The 17433-nt window shown below is 46.0% G+C and overlaps 1 protein-coding gene across 1 annotated transcript in view; it reads left to right on the top strand.

The window, feature by feature from the left end:
- The window catches only part of adgrv1 (adhesion G protein-coupled receptor V1), a 735500-nt gene that overhangs the window by 713203 nt on the left and 4864 nt on the right, over window positions 1-17433 (top strand). The window contains exon 86 of the mRNA XM_078557559.1: window positions 15270-15447. Coding sequence (XP_078413685.1) covers window positions 15270-15447 — 178 coding nt within the window. The remainder of the gene's footprint in view (window positions 1-15269; window positions 15448-17433) is intronic.

Below are 17433 nucleotides of genomic sequence, written 5' to 3' on the forward strand. Positions count from 1 at the left end.
CGCCCACCGCTCTGGCCGCACAAGGTCCAGCAATCTTACCAGTCTGGCTTAGGAGGCGGTGGCAGTGGTGGTCAGTGCCAATGCTGCACAGAAGAGGTTGGCTATCCAGTGCAGAAGGAGGATGAATGATCTTATCCGTGCCACCAGAGGAAGGCAACCATCTCATCACTCTAAACTCACACACACACAAGACCATCACACATTCACTGGCATCTCGCTCACTGCCAGCTCAAGGCACATCACCACTCACCCTCTCATACACACCCTCACATCTCCATATGACCTCATCTCCTCTGGAGACTGCCTCCTCAGCCCTCACCATCTTGAGGCCACTTGCACAGCTCAACATGTGCCCCCACACACACACCCTGGGATACCCCCCTTCCCCAGTACATTCCTCGCCCTGCAGCCTCTTCCCTTGCCTGAGGCCACTTCTACCTCTTCCCCAAGCAAGCCCTAACCCTGCAGCCATTGAAAAGCCAGCCCCACCTTACAGCTGGTCTGGTAGGTAGAGACCTGCCCGTGAGCCCCCCACTAAAAGTGATGTGGTGCTGCCTGCGAGGCCTGGCACTGATGATTGCAAGTGCTGCCGAGGTAAGGTAGGCAAACAAACCTCAAAGTCCCAAGCAAAGTGCAACTCGCCAGGTGCACATTGCTTATGTACAGTTGTGAAACATGTTGGCGCCCGGATGATCGAGCGTGAGGGGATGATTTCAGCGAGCAGGGCATATAATGAGATGCTACAGAATTGAAATTTGGTTCCCAATGTGCAGCAGTGGAAAACGCGGCCCACCTTTGAAGGATGGAGCGGACGATTGCAAACTGGTTTCACGATGACGTAAAACTGATTTTTGGCCTTCTCGCCATATTGTCTGCTCACGCCACCAAATATACCCGCTGCCAATGGGAGCAGAAAATTCCGCCTGTTGCGTTACCTAATGCACAACAGACTCGGATCGCTTTTAATCTTAAAAGACCGCTTGTTTACTATTCCCTACATTTTTAATTAGGATAAAATTTGACTTAGATTTGCTGAGGGTAGAATATTTTGTCCCACGGACGGGCACGCGCCCAACCCGAATGGGAGTAAAATAGTGTATGATGACATCAGGCGAGCCTCCCAACATCATTGCGCACTCACAATATTTCACTTGAGCGCCCACCATTAATTAAGCGGACACTTAAAGCCAATAACAGTCCAATTGATGGCGATTTTACGTTGCCCGTGCAATTTTCTGCTCACTGCATGGGCAAAATGGGCAGGCAGGCAGCCAACATTTTCACAAACCTCATCCAAGGGTGGGATAAAAATGGTCAGCTGCATTGCCAGTGTGAGTAGTGAGTAATTTTGGAGACAGTTTGCAGCTGGTTGCTTATTATTACTTGGCAGTTTCATCTCTGTTCAGGGCTTCATTCTTAGCATTTCCAGGCTTCAGTCCAGGACTCATTGCTCTCTGCCAGGCCCCCAAAGGATTCAGACCCTTTGGACCCTTCCAGGTATCAGACAGTCTTCCTTTACCAAGGTAATGGGGATTATGCTCTCCGCTGGAGGCACCTCCACCTCTGAGGAAGAGAGGGGCAGAAGGGACAGGAGGCCACGTGTCCCTATGCAGCTTCAAAGGGAGGGACCTGTGGGAGGAGAGGTGCAGGCACAAGGGGCGCAGGGCCAGCAGGTGGTCCAAGGAGGAAGGGGCCGCAGAAGATGCCACTATGCTGCTGCCAGGGTTTACAGGAGGCGATGCAGCTACCTCAATGTGTCTGAGGTGCAATGCCGAAGGAGGCTCCGCCTCTCAAGGGAGGACGTGACCTCCATTTGCCAGATCATCCATGCCAGTGGCTCTGAAGATCACAATGGCCCTCTACTTCTATGCCTCCAGCTCTTTCCAGAGGTCAGTGGGGGATCTGTGTGGAGTGTCCCAATCAGCTGTCCACAGTTGTTTAGCTTGGGTGACTGCAGCTCTGTTCAGGCAGGTACTGACCTTTATTCTTTACCATACGGAGGAGGCCAACCAGGCTGAGTAAGCCAGATGCTTTGCAGTGATTGCTGGGTTCCCCCATGTCCAGGGTACAATCGACTGCATGCATGTGACCATCAAGGCACCAGCGGGTCACCCGGGTGCCTTCGTCAACAGGAAGGGATTCCACTCCATGAACGTGCAGGTAGTGTGTGACCACAGGATGCAGATTCTGCAAGTCCGTGCAAGGTACCCTGGCAACTCCCATGGCGCGTACACCCTGAGACACTCCAAGGTGCCAAGGCTATTCAGTGCTCCAGCCCGACTGGATGGATGGCTGCTGGGTGACGAGGGCTATCTGTTGAAGAGGTGGCTCATGACGTCTCTCCACCACCCAAGAACAAAGGCAGAGAAGTGGTACAATACGAGTCATGCCTCCACAAGGGCAGTGGTAAAGAGGACCATAGGTCTCCCCAAGGTGCACTTACGGTGCCTGGACCATTCAGGGGGCGCACTACAATACCCCCCCTCCCAGAGCGGTTGTCATTGATCGTGTTTGCATGCTGTGCCCTTCACAATCTGGCACTGGCAAGGGGGATCCCACTGAAGGAAGAGGATCTTGATGCAGCTCCGCAGGCCACAGATGATGAGTCCAGCAGTGAGTCTGAAGAGGGGCACAGTGAGGAGAATGCTGAGGGCGTGGAGGCAGACCTCGGTAACCTGCAGGGAGGCAGGGACACCAGGGACGCCTTGATCCAACACTCCTTCAGCTAGGCTATCAAAGATCAGCTTCAAAAGCATGCCAGGGGTGCCTCCTCCATCCCAGATATCTGAAAGGACCCTTTCATTTGAACACAAAGAACATTCAGTGCTTATGCAATAAAGTTCAGAGCAGCCTATGTCCAGCATTACATACTGGCATTCCCCGCAGCAATGAAATAAAAGGGTGAAGCATACTCAGGCCATGATGACAAAAACACGATGTATGTCATTCTGACAGTTCAATAATCTTAACAGGAACTTTTCTGGTGTTCAACATCAGACCAGTATACATAAACTAAACAAAAATGAACGTAAAATCACCCGTGACCTGTCCCTCTTGTGCTCATGGTGCCTTTAACTTATGTTTGCGAGTGCTACACCTGGGTGCTCCCCCCTCGCTGGCACCAGCATTGGAGACAGCCTGCTGACTCTGCTGTCTTGATGACCTTGGTGGTCGTCCTCTGGCCAGTGGAGCCTGTGCTATCGCCGCCTGGGAGGGAGCATCCAGTGCCACAGCTGGCAACTCCCCAATCGCCGCAGCGTCATCAGATGCCACGGTCACTGGCAGAGGAACTACTGCCGTCATCCAGGGTGCCCTGAGAGGAGCCCGCAGAGACAACAGGCTCGAGTGCCAACGTGAAATCACTCTGGAACTCCCTGCACACTATTGATGGACGGGCACCTAGCTGGGACACTGGTGCCTCATCCATCTCCCACACCGACACTGACCACCTGAGGTCAGTGCCTGCTTGAGAGCTTGCAGGTCTGAGTGCAACCCCAGGAACCCCTGATTCTGTCCTGGAGCTGCCTCTCCATGAGAGTTACCAGTTTCTCAATGGAAGAGGCGGTGCGCGGTCATGACGGTCAACACAGTGCTCATGCTCCGCATGGACACCTCCATCATGCAGATCATGGTTCGCACTCCTCATGGATCTCCACCAAATCCTCCCGCACATCTCGCTGGAATCCAGCATGTGCCGCCTAATGGACGACTCCAGAGGTTCATCATCAGCCTTCAACTGAGCATCGTCCTGGCCCCCAGCAGTCCTCTGACTACCAGCGCCCTGGGCACACTCTGCCTCCGCCTGCACCTCAAGCGATTGTGATGTGCCCTCACTAATGTGCACCGAGATACTTGCTGCTGCTCTAATGCCCACCGAGGTGCTGGTGGCTGCGCTGGTGCCTGCTTCAGAGAGCGAGTGCAAATGATGCCCGGTGGTCCTCCGGTGTCAGGGGAGGCCCTTCGGGGTCCAAAGAGCGAATGCCTGCTGGTGAACCTAAAAGCAAAAAGGACATGTCATTAGTTAAAGTCATCACAGTCACTGTGCATGCCAGGCACCCTGGTGGGACAACAGAGATCTTCATCACGATGCCCTCGTCTTCCAATGATCAATGGGGACTCCAGCTTCGAGGCTCACATCACAGAATCACAGTGCAGAAGAGGTCTTTCGGCCCATCAAGTCTGCACCGACACGTGAGAAACACCTGATCTACCTACCTAATCCCATTTGCCAGCACTTGGCCCATGGCCTTGAATGTTATGACGTGCCAAGTGCTCATCCAGGTACTTTTTTAAAGGATGTGAGGCAACCCGCCTCCACCACCCTCCCAGGCAGTACATTCCAGACCATCACCACCCTTTGGGTAAAAAAGTTTTTCCTCACATCCCCCCTAAACCTCCTGCCCCTCTCCTTGAACTTATGTCCCCTCGTGACTGACCCTTCAACTAAGGGGAACAGCTGCTCCCTATCCACCCTGTCCATGCCCCTCATAATCTTGTACACCTCGATCAGGTCGCCCCTCAGTCTTCTCTGCTGCAACGAAAACAACCCAAGTCTATCCAACCTCTCCATAACTTAAATGTTTCATCCCAGGCAACATCCTGGTGAATCTCCTCTGCACCCCCTCCAGTGCAATCACATCCTTCCTATAATGTGGCGACCAGAACTGCACACAGTACTCCAGCTGTGGCCTCACCAAGGTTCTATACAACTCCAACATGACCTCCCTACTTTTGTAATCTATGCCTCGATTGATAAAGGCAAGTGTCCCCATATGCCTTTTTCACCACCCCACTAACATGCCTCTCAGCCTTCAGAGAAAAATGGACGCACATGCCAAGGTCCCTTTGTTCCTCAGAACTTCCTAGTGTCATGCCGTTCATTGAATACTTCCTTGTCTATTTACTCCTTCCAAAGTGTGTCACCTCACACTTTTCAGGGTTAAATTCCATCTGCCACTTATCTGCCCATTTGACCATCCTGTCTATATCTTCCTGTAGCCCAAGACACTCAACCTCACTGTTAACCACCCAGCTAATCTTTGTGTCATCCGCAAACCTACTAATCCTACCCCCCACATAGTCATCTATGTCGTTTATATAAATGACAAATAATAGGGGACCGAGCACAGATCCCTGTGGTACGCCACTGGACACTGGCTTCCAGTGACTAAAGCATCCTTCTGTCATTACGCTCTGTCTCCTACAACTAAGTCAATTTTGAATCCACCTTATCAAATTACCCTGTATCCCATTTGCATTTGCCTTTTTTATAAGTCTCCCATGTGGGACCTTGTCAAAGGTTTTGCTGAAATCCATATAAAATACATCAACTGCACTACCCTCATCTACACACCTGGTCACCTCCTCAAAAAATTCAATCAAATTTGTTAGGCATGACCTCCCTCTGGCAAAGCCATGCTGACTATCCCTGATCAAACCTTGCCTTTCCAAGTGGAGATAGATACTCTCCTTCAGAACATTCTCCAATAGTTTCCCTACCACTGACGTGAGACTCACTGGCTTGTAGTTCCCTGGCTTATCTCTACAACCCTTCTTAAATGGCGGAACCACATTAGCTGTTCTCCAGTCCTCTGGCACGTCCCCCGTGGCCAAAGAGGAATTAAAAATTTGGGTCAGAGCCCCTGCGATCTCCTCCCTTGCCTCCCTCAGCAGCCTGGGACACAAATCATCTGGACCTGGAGATTTGTCTACTTTTAAGCCTGCCAATGCCTCTAATACCTTGTCACTCCCTATGTCAATTTGCTTAAGAACCTCGCAGTCTCTCTCCCCAAGTTCGATACCTTCATCCTCATTCTCTTGGGTGAAGACGGATGTGAAGTATTCATTCAACACTCTAGCGATGTCCTCTGGCTCCAGCAATAGATTGGTCCCTTATGGGCCCTACTCTTTCCCTGGTTATCCTCTTCCCATTGATATACTTATAGAATGTCTTGGGATTTTCCCTACTTTTACCAGCCAGAGCTTTCTCATATCCCCTTTTAGCTCTCCTAATTGCTTTCTTAAGCTCCACCCTGCACTTTCTGTACTCCACTAATGCCTCTGCTGATTTGCTTCCCTTGTACCTGCTAAAAGCCTCTCTTTTCCTTCTCGTCGTAACCTGAATATGTCTGGTCATCCATGGTTCTCTGGGCTTGTTACTCCTTCCTATCACCCTAGAGGGAACATATTGAGCCTGTACCCTCCCCATTTCTTTTTTGAACGCCCCCCATTGTTCCTCTGTAGATTTCCCCACAAGTAGCTGTTCCCAGTCTGCCTTGGCCAGATCCTGCCTTATTTTACTAAAATCCACTCTCCCCCAGTCCAAAACATATTTTTTGCAATTTGTCGATTTCTTTGTCCATAACAAACTTAAACTGTACCATGACTGTTTTTGTAGATTCTGTACATCAATGAGAATGGTTGCACAAGCCGAAATTCTCACCTTTGTGCACCGCACTCTTACCTACATCTGGCTCCCCTGCCTCTCCACACCTGGATGTATGTGGGCCGTGCCAGGTCTCGAGCTCTAGGGCTTCTTGCTCATACCCCAAGAGGATTAGGAGGCTAGCAGGGCCTCTGCCAGTCCGCGACCTTTCTATAATGTTGTGGGCCTGAAACAACAGTGGAGCACCAATCAGTTCATTCTGTACATGCAGCGCCATTGCAGCCTGGCCAATCCCAGCAGTGGAGCACCCGGCAGGGCACATCCAAGTCATGGCCCTTGAGCTGCAAGGCACTCAGTCCAAGCAGCCAGAGCTCACCCCCTTGGCCAGCTCCGGTGTCAGACTCTAACATCCCTGCGGGCCACGGGGGGACGGCCAGACCTTAACACATCTGCACATTGACCCATGCCAACATGGTACTCACCCTCCCTGAGCACAGCAGGTCATTGAAGCGCTTCTGGCACTGCACCCAGGAGCACCGCACCACGTCACAGCTGCTGACCAGCACTGCCACCTCCTCCCATGCCCTCTTGGTGAGGTGCGGTGGCCTCCTCCTCCCATCCCTGTGGACAAGGGTGTCCCTCCTGGTAGCCACCTCCTCCAGGAGGTCGGCGAGGCACTCATCAGAGAAGCAGGGGGCCGAGTGCCCACCCAACCTGCCTTCCCGCCTGCCGTGTCAAGCTGCACTTGGGTCCATGGTGCCGGCTCAGGGAACGTCTGCCGTGGCAGCCTTCCAGGGGCTGCCTGGGCCGCTTTTAAACTGGCCACTGGGTCGCCGTTGGACCCAGTGGCTGCCAGGCCCCCACCCCCACTCGACTCTTCCCGGCCAGTGCAGAGCCATGTTTAAAGCTAGGTGGGTCTTAATTGGCCTGCCAGCATGAAATCACGTTCGGGGCCCGGTCGCAGGCGGCGGTCCATTTCACAACCCGTCGCAGGCCCTCTCGCAGCATCTACACAACAAAGGGAAAATCCTGCCCTAAATCTTCCATTGGAAGCGAGGTCTAATCTGCATTAGTTCCCTGTTTATGTAGATCCTGTATCAAAGATGTGCACCCATCACAATTATTAGTGTAGACATGCCTTACATATTTGTTTATTTGCCTTAATGCATTGACATGTAGGAAAAGTTGAATGTATTTTTTTTATTGATATGATTCCAACACATTCAGTAGCGGTGGATGTCTGAGGTCTGCAGTAACAGTTGTGCATCAAGATTAAAAAAACACAGATTAGAAATACACACCTGGCTGAAACTGATTGGGAAATTTGAAAGTACCTAAAGGATTTCAATTAAAGCCCAGTACAAAAAGAAATTGCTCAAACTTTGAGGTTAAAAATAACAGTAAAATCTCAGCGCTCATCGTTATTGAAGCATAAATCAGACAGCAACTTCCAGCGATTACACAAGCGCTGTTAAATGGAGAAATCAGGAAGTTACTGTTTGAGTTTCCCAGCTCCTCCAAAATCTGTGCTGTAATGGCACCTCAGCAGGGGATACAGCATTGAAAAACGTGGAAGTTTATCACAACTCCTCAGATACTGAAGCAGTCCATGTCCAAATGCAGCAAGACCTGGACAATACCAAGGCTTGGGCTGACAAGTGTCAAATAACATTTGTGCCACACAAGTGCCAGGCAATGACATTCAGTGGCATTACCATCGCTGAATCCCCCACTATCAACATCCTGGGAGTTACCATTGACCAGAAACTGAACTGGACTAGCCATATAAATATCGTGGCTACAAGAGCAGCTCAAAGACTAGGAATCCTGCAGCGAGTAACTCACCTCTTGACTCCTCAAAGCCTGTCCACCATCTACAGGGCACAAGCCAGGAGTGTGATGGAATACTCGCCACTTGACTGGATAAGTGCAGCTCCAACAACACTCAAGAAGCTTGACACCATCCAGGACAAAGCAGCCCATTTGATTGGCACCCCATCCACAAACATTCACTCCCTCTGCTACCGATGAACAGTAGCAGCAGTGTGTACCATCTACAAGATGCACTGCAGGAACTCACCAAGCCTCCTTAGGCAGCACCTTCCAAACCCACGACCCACTACCATCTAGAAGGACGAAGACAGCAGATACATGGGAACGCTACCGCCTGGAAGTTCCCCTCCAAACTACTCACCATCCTGACTTGGAAGTGTATCGCCGTTCCTTCACTGTCGCTTGGTCAGAATCCTATAGCTCCCTCCCAAACAGCACTTTGGGTGTGCCGACATCGCAGGGACTGCAGCGGTTCAAGAACGCAGCTCACCACGACCTTCTCAGGGGCAATTAGGGATGGGCAATAAAAATGCTGGCCTAGCCAGTGAAGCCCACATTCCGTAAATGAATAAAATAAACAGATTAAGTTGCTGCACTTACATGATAGATAACCTCTAAACTCACCAGCAAAAATTAGGGCTGTCCATTCCAATATAAGCACAGTTTCAACGGCATGATAAATCTTAAATACTGCCAAACAATGTTGCTGGGACTGAAAATTGAGTTTTACAAGCGTGGAATCCTCATTCCTTCAAATTTTAATGATTGTTGGAGGTTTTAAAAATTATAAGATTTATGTGATTTTTGTTTAACATTTTCTTTCTATTTTATTTCTGTCTCTAAACCTTATATTTCTTTCCCTCCTTATTTTGCTTTATTTACATGGTTTGGCATTGAATTAACTATTCTAAATTGCAATTCCCGGTGCAGGTTACGCAGCTTAGTACAAATTCTCCAGTCTGGTTGGTCAGTTGCTTGTCCTGCTCATGTAGGCCCCAGTCCCAAAGGAGGGAATGCTGCACAGAAATGGCTTTCTAATCAGTGCAAACCCACATGTAAAGTCTGTAGGTGAGAGTAAATATGGCTAGTGCTATTCATTCCCCACTGACCACAAAATCTGGGACATTGCTGTCTTAATATTTCCTTATAAAACTGAGCGAAAACAGCATACAATTGTTTAAATCATTTTCATTTTCAGAAAGAGTATCGAAACTTCCAGAAATTTTAAATACAACAAATAGATTTATATAACTATTCTTTGATTTCTAACTTTCATAAATTCAAGTAAACTTTACACTGTCAATGATTCGTGTTCTATATTAATGCCGTCCAGTTATTGGCTGGCTGCTACGACAATAATGATAAAGCAAAGTGAATAATAATTCTTTGAATCCCATCCACTACCATACCAAAGGATTTACTTCCTTATTTTCTGCAGTGCCTAAGATTAATGGCCTCCTCCGTGGTTATGTCACAAAGTGCACTTTATTTTTGGCACAGATGTAATCAAAGGTTAGGCAGCAGCTCTTGTGACATTTGAAGTTTTCCAATGGATACAAGGATTGGTCCTAGGAATCTAACACCGCAGCACATAAGTATAGTTAGAAGTTTCTAGCTCAGAGATAATTAACATTTTTTCCAATAAACTCTTCCTATAAAATCCATGTCCTAACTCACCCAATAGCCATTCCTTTAAATGGTTCTGTATGTTGCATTTTTATGTAGCTCCACACTGTGCTATACACTGTGCCACAAAGAAAATGTGGTTTAGCTGCATTTAATTGTGTCCAACCATCGTAGCATCCCTTAAAGACTACCACCTTGCATATGATGGTTGCAGTAGACGATATACTTGTTATGAATTGACCCAAAGTAATTGGTGAACAGTATGTATCTATCCAATTAACTGTATTCTAGATGCTTTGTAGAAGGATAGTGTAATTAGTTATATGCCTGAAGTAAACCAATTAAGTAGTATCTTATCTACGCTGTTATTGAGATTTGCAACCGTGTATGCTTACCATATAAGTATGTGAGGTGCTCTTAACTAGATCCATTGAATCCAACTAAAAGCCCCAATTGTATTGCAACTCAGATTCAGAACTTGATTCACTGTCTACTGCTGCCATCAAACTGCCTACGCAGGGATTTGCCCTAATCCTAGATGAAGCATTCCTTATTAGTATCTTTGCCAACCATAGAGATAAGCATCATGTCAGTCTGAGTTGAATAGATTCAAATCCGGGCTGCAAAGATGCAAAAGAGGAGTTATTACTGCTAAACTCAATCCTCACCGAAATATCTATTTGTACCATTGTATTTTGTATTCTGTGTGTTAGAAAATATTGTAGATGACACAATTGCCCAACAAATACAAGTATTCAAGCACAATTAAACAGCACTGAAATAATTGAGATTTATGGAGCTCTTGTAACAAATAAGGATTTCAAATTACTTCACACAATGGATGACTTTTGAACAGCAGTAGTTTTTATTAAAGGTGGAATAATCCTCATCCTTTGGGGGTAAGCTACAAGGTGGGACCAGAAGGAACTTCTGAGAAATACGCATCGGGTCATCATCCTAATGCATTCCCACTGCCAGGCAATCTTCACGGAAGCGGGTCAGCATCTGCAGGGGCTCCCAGCAGCAGCAGGTAGCCAATCTGCATAATTGCATACTCAATTGTGGGCTGATGGGGATCCCGACGGCAGACGGACCTCCACTATGGATTAAGCCCGGTAGATGCTTGGAGATGGCTTACTGCTGGCTAGCCTGAGGGGCTCACCCTCCCCCCTACAGCTCTGGCCACCATTCATTTCATTGAATTTAATACCTCTTCAGTGGATGCATCAAGATGGAGGTGCCCTCACATTCCCCTTCCAATAGTGACAGCACCCACCTCAAGCAGTGGGGCTGCCATCCTTCCAAGGCTTCAGGCTCTCTCTTTGGGCCTGCAATGTTAGGGGCCTGCACGCCATACTTAGTTGGACTGCAGATCCGGAGACAGCCTCTTCATTGGCCACCAGAAGATCTCCCAGGCTTCTACCCTGACAGGCAAAGCAGGATCAGGACCCTGAAGTGGTTCCAACTCTTCCCTAAGTAAGCAAATAATGCAATTGTTTGAAACCTGCAAACAGTATGCACAAACATACTGTGGACGCACTAAAAACAAATTGTGCTCACCGTGCATGACCTTAATAGTCATATTGTAAATAATTCCTTCTCCTCTGTATTTTTCAACCTTCTAAACATGATCCTATTCTTCAAATAACACACCCTTGTCATTCTATCCTTGCAAACTATCTCTCCATCTCGATCCTCTTTTTCCCCTCTAAAGTCAGCTCCCAAATTTGTGGCCATCTTTGCTGCAATTGCACATTTGAGTCTCGCCAATCCCAGAAAGGCAAAAACTGGCAGCGAACCAATGGAACAGCACTGATTTTCCCCTCTAGCCAGCTGGAGTTAAGCTACCAGCCTATAAACAAAAGTCAATTCTCAATTCTTGGGCACACACCAGCTAACCAATTTGTTCCAGCCCATAAATGGACAAATGAGGAAACACAAGAAATAGGAGCAGGAATAGACCATGTGGCCTGTCAAGCCTGCCCAGCGATTCAGTATGATCACGGTTGATCTTGGGCTTCAAATCTGCTTTCACATCTGCTCCCCATTTCCCTTAATTCCCTCAGAGACCAAAAAGTGTATTTAACAATGGAGCACCCACAACCCTCTGGGATAGAGAATTCCAATGATTCACAATCTTTTGAGTGAAGTAATTTTTCCTCAGCCCAGTCCTAAATGATCAACCCCTTATCCTGGGACTGTGCACCCATGTGTTAGACTCATCGACCAGCAGAAACAATCTCTCAGCATTACCCTGTCAAGCCCCATCAGAATATTGTAGGTTTCAATGAGATCACCTCTCATTCTTCTAAACTCCAGAGAATATAGAACTATTTACTCAGCTTCTCATCATAGGACAAGCCCCTGATTCCAGGGACTGATTTAATGAACCTTCGCTGTACCGCCTCCAAAGCAAGTATATCCTTTCTTAAATCTGGAGACCAAAACTGCACACGGTATTCCAAATGTGGTCTCACCAAAACCCTGTACAATTGTAGCAAGACTTCTTTATTCTTGTACTCCAATCCCTACTGCAATAAAGGCTAACATGCCACTTGCCTTCCTAATTGCTTGCTGCACCTGCATGTTTACTTCCTGCATTCCTTGTACAAGTCTCTTTGAGTGTCAACACTTAGAAGTTTCTCACCATTAAAAAAATATCCTGCTTTTTTATTCTTATGAGCAAAGTGAATAACTTCACACTACCCTGCATCATGCTCCATTTTGTTGCCTACTCACTTTGCATGTCTATATCTCTTTGCAACCTCTCTGTGTCCTCCCATAGCTTGGTATCAGCAGCAAACTTAGATACATTACTCTCTTTCTTTTCATCTAATTCTTTAATATAGATTGTAAATAGCTGAGGCTCCAGCTCTGATCCTTGCGGCACTCCACTATTCACTGCCTGCCAAGTTGAAAAAGCCCCTTTATGCCCACTCGCTGCTTTCTATCCATAACCAACCCTCTATTCATGCTAAATTATTACCCTCAAGTTCATGAGCCTTCATCTTGCCTAATAACCTTTTGTGTGATACCTTATTGAATGCCTTTTGGAAATCCAGATTTACTACATCTACTCATTCCCTTTTATCTATCCTACGAGTAACATCTTCAAAAAAAAACTCGAATAAATTTGTCAAACAAGATTTCCCTTTACTAAAACCATGTTAACTTGTTCTAATCACACCATGCTTTCCTTAATAATAGATTCCAGCATTTCCCAACAACTGATGTTAAGATAACTGTCCTGTAGTTCACTGTTTTCTCTTTCCCTCCTTTCTTGAAAAGCGATGTAATGTTTGCCAACTTCCAATCTAATGGGAATGTTCCTGAATCTAAGGAATTTTGGAAAATCGTAGTCAGCACATGCACTATCTCTGCAGCTATCTCCTTTAGAACCCCAGGGTGAAAATAAAAACTATAAAATAATTTTTATAGTTATAAAACTAAAAAATAATTTTCAGTGATATTATCCCTACGGAAAGATATTACATCAAATTTAATTAAATGCCCTCCGTAATGGTTATTCAGAATCCTAAATTAATTGCAATTCTCAGTTATAAAGTACTACTTTTAAAATATATATAAAAGTCTGCTATATACTTGCCTATGTTGGAAGATACACCATAAATGGTCAGTTTACATCAGCTTTTCATTTGAAGTTGAATTGTTAACTTTAGGCACTTCCAATAAAAGCAACAGTCAGAGTTTCACATATCTAACAAAGTACTGTGACCCTGAGGACAGTTTAGGAATTTCACAAACATAATGCAGCTATCAAGGGCTTGGATAACATCACACTGTTGTCATGTGAAACAGGCAGTTCAAGAAAGTTCGCTGGGACTATTTGAATCTTTCTATCATGTAAAGTAAACCTACTGTTATGGTAGGCATGAGTTTAATCGTTGGAATCACATAATCTTTCACAGTTATGACAACGTTTGCTTAAAAGGAATGAATGTAGAAAGATAACATTTTATATAAGAGAGTTTCCACTAAAAGGTTTTTTACTGTATTAACCTTTGGGATAACCTTTTCTTTGATATAAAGTTTTTATGTCATTTTGTAGTTAAAGAACTTACATTGACCATAGCACATGATCACGACTTTCAGAAATGCCCCAAAGTACTTCCCATGTAATAAATTACTTTAAAATGAAAACACAATGGCCAGAATTTTCCTGTCGGCGATTTGGGGGCGGGGCCCGCTTGCCGATGGGAAAATGATGCCGGATGACATTGGGAGGAACCCCCGACGTCATCCCGGTCCCTTTAAATTTTCAGGAAGGTGGGCAGACAGTGAAATCAGCTGTCCGCCTGCCGACCTGTCAATGGCCAATTGAGGCCATTGACAGGTTACTTAAAGTAATTAAAGGCCCTGCCCGTCCAACCTTAAGGTTGGCGGGCAGGCCAGGAGCCCCAGCGGGCTTGTGATAATACATGAAACCTCATCCACTGGTTGGATAAGGTTTCATGTTCCTTGTTAAAAACTTTAATAAATGGCCTCAGTCCCATCTCGTGTGACATTGTCACATAAGGGGGACGTGTTAATAGTATTTTTATTTTTCTATTTTTTAAGTTTTTTAGACTGTCACTAATCTCCCTGAGACAGTACTTAGTCTCAGGGAGCAGTGCGCTCTTTTGCTGGGGATTCCCTCCCCCCTGCACAGGAAGCGCATAGCAGCCTTAATTGGCCCGCCCACTCAAAATGGCGGTGGGCCCTGTTTCAGCGGCGGGGGTCAGCTGTCCGCCCACTGCCAAGCCAGTGGGGCCCGCACGCCCACCAAGGGAAAAATTCTGCCCTATGCAGGCAAACACAGCAATTATTCTGCACAGTGTAAGATCCCACAGCAAAGAAATGAATGACCAGTTAATTTGTTGGGCACTGTCGATTGTGGGAATAATGTTGGCCAGAACGCTGGGAAAACTCACTGTTGTTCAAATGATAGCATGGAATCTTCAACCAAGGGAATATGCAGACATGGCCTCAGTGTAACATTTCATCCAAAGGACAGTACCTCTAACATTGCACCATTCCTTAATACTGCACCAGATTTTTTTTCCTGCTCGTCACTGTTGCTACAAGCAGTTTTCCGGTTTTCTGTCTCTCTTCCACCAAGATTATATCAATGGACAAGAAAACCTTAGCAGCAATTCACTCCACCTACATGCTGGAGTGAGGGTCAAAGCAAAACTTGAGAGTGCTACTAACTGAGCCATGCAGGCAAGTTGGGTTATTAGAAGAAAGTCATTTTCATGAAAATAGTATTTGCCATCCTCTTTCTGTTTATATTCAATCAAAACCTCATTTCTTCATGGGTTGTATCTCTGCCCCTGGTTGTTTTACCTTGATTTGTTGAACTAACATAAAATATGTTTTTCTTACACAAAAGTTTCTAGTTGTTAAAGATTTGATCTTTCTTTAGATACCTGCTGACTGGGAACGAGCTTCTTTAAGGCCTGGAAGTCAAACAAGCAGTATCTTCAAGCAAAGTCCACAGATTGGCAGCATTTATGGCACTACAGGGGGTTATACCAACAGCAACCTGGTGGCTGATGAGGAGTCACAGGAGTTTGATGATTTAATATTTGCCTTAAAAACTGGTGAGTGATTAATACATAATTTGCTGATAGAAGTGAACATACCTTATTTTACCAGGTGGTTAGTCCATGCAAAGACTCCTGTTTCCAAGGGAAACTGAGATAGCAGAGCTGATACAGCCATTAAGATAAACTGTAATATTGGATGTTTTTTGATAGCATGTCCATCACTGCAATGTCTTCATTGGTAATGAATTCAGTTTGTGGTTGATTATTGCTGTCACTGGATGTGCCAGCCCTTTGCTACATGGTGACTGCAGGTATCTTTATAGCAAATAGCATAACTCTGCATCTGTCTTCCTCCAGACCCAGATCCTGAGATGTCCATGCCATTACCAAGTAGGTGTGCAAAACCATCAAAATTGCCCGGAGACACCTTGGCATGCATCCATTTGGGCTACAATGACTTGTTGGACTTTCATGCCAATGAAAGCATGGCATACTATGGTTAGAGTGTTTCCTAGAAAGGATCCAACATTACTGTTAGTTATACGTTCACATATCTTAGTGATGTCACCTGCTTTACTGTTCCAAATTCCTTGGGAAAAAGAGCCTCTGTGTGGACTAATCATCTCTCAAAGTAAAATGTGTTCACCTGCATTTCCCTATGCAGTTGCACATCAATCGGTGTGTACAGAGCATCACTTATGCAACTAGACCTACTTGGCATACTCCTCTTCTAAATATGCCCGCTGGGGGATTCCCACTGCAAAACTCATTTGTGCCGGGGGCCATAATTAAATAATTTAGAACTGGTGCACAAGAAATCAACTGTAAAAAACACACACAAAAAAGAAACATCGCATGAAATGGCTAAAATAGACTTATTGTATCAGTTTCTTGGCCTCTAAGCACTGGATGCAAATTTAAATTGACTGCTATTCACTTCACATCCTGCATACCAGAACGAAAGGAAATGGAAACACTGTAAATATATATTTAAATTAAAGTACCCTATCTGTTTGAGGCAGGTACTTTTACCACTTCTGGTTGAGCCCACTAGAAAATGCACTGGCGCATCACAAGTTTCCAGTCGCCCAATTACCACCTAAATGATAGCATGAGAAAATTTCAAGTTAAGTTACTTCCACTACATCCCATGAAGAAAGTATTGTTACTAACCCTATGGCCTGGATCTTCTTTCTGGGGGTGGGAAACAGATGTTGGGACTGTTTCTGGGTCCCGAATCCATCCCAGGGGAAGTCAGTCACTCACATTTTCACAGGGAGCCTCCTTAATTTGCATGGAGAGTTCTGGAAGCTGGAATGCCAATCAGAGGCCTTTCAACTTGAGAGGAGCGAAAGTTGTAATGGAAGATGAGTAACCGAGAAGGCACTTCAACGCCCTCTATCCAACTCCTTTAAATCTTTAAGTAAAAATAGATTCAGCAGGCAGGGAGGACCTAGACCTGCGCTAGCCCCCGCCTGCTGTCCAATGCCCACCTCCTTACAGTTAAAATATACAGCCCTCGCTGCTGTGAGAAACCAGAGGCAGACTGGAAAATCTTAGTCGGCCCTCCTTTATTTGGCCTTAATTACAATCTTAAGGAGTATTAATGAGTGGGCAAGTAGTCCCTGTCAGCCCTGATCCTGCCTCCACAAAATGGCCGGTACAAGGAACGGCATTGGGAAACCAGCACCCCGGCCAGCACCAGCATTTTTAGGCGCTGCCCACCTCTATTCTCGCCCCTGGCAGGACCCAAAGATTCAACCCTATAACTTTTAATTCCTTTTTTCAAATGATAGCAATTCAGTTTCTTCAAAAATGCCAGTTGATCCTGAATCTACTAATTTTTCTGGACGTTTGTCCTACATTCCACTATCCTATGGAATAAAGGGATTTTTTTCTAAAGGCTTTGAATTTGGTACTTGTGCCCTTTGGTCCACTGCTTGCTGCCCAAGGCCAATAGTATGCTCTTTAACTCTTATTTGCGTTGCAAAAATGTCCAAAAGTATTTGCGATATATTTCCAAGTCAGGATGGTCAGCAG

The sequence above is a fragment of the Cetorhinus maximus genome, chromosome 2 (assembly GCF_964194155.1).
Source record: "Cetorhinus maximus chromosome 2, sCetMax3.hap1.1, whole genome shotgun sequence".
Taxonomy (NCBI): Eukaryota; Metazoa; Chordata; class Chondrichthyes; order Lamniformes; family Cetorhinidae; genus Cetorhinus; species Cetorhinus maximus.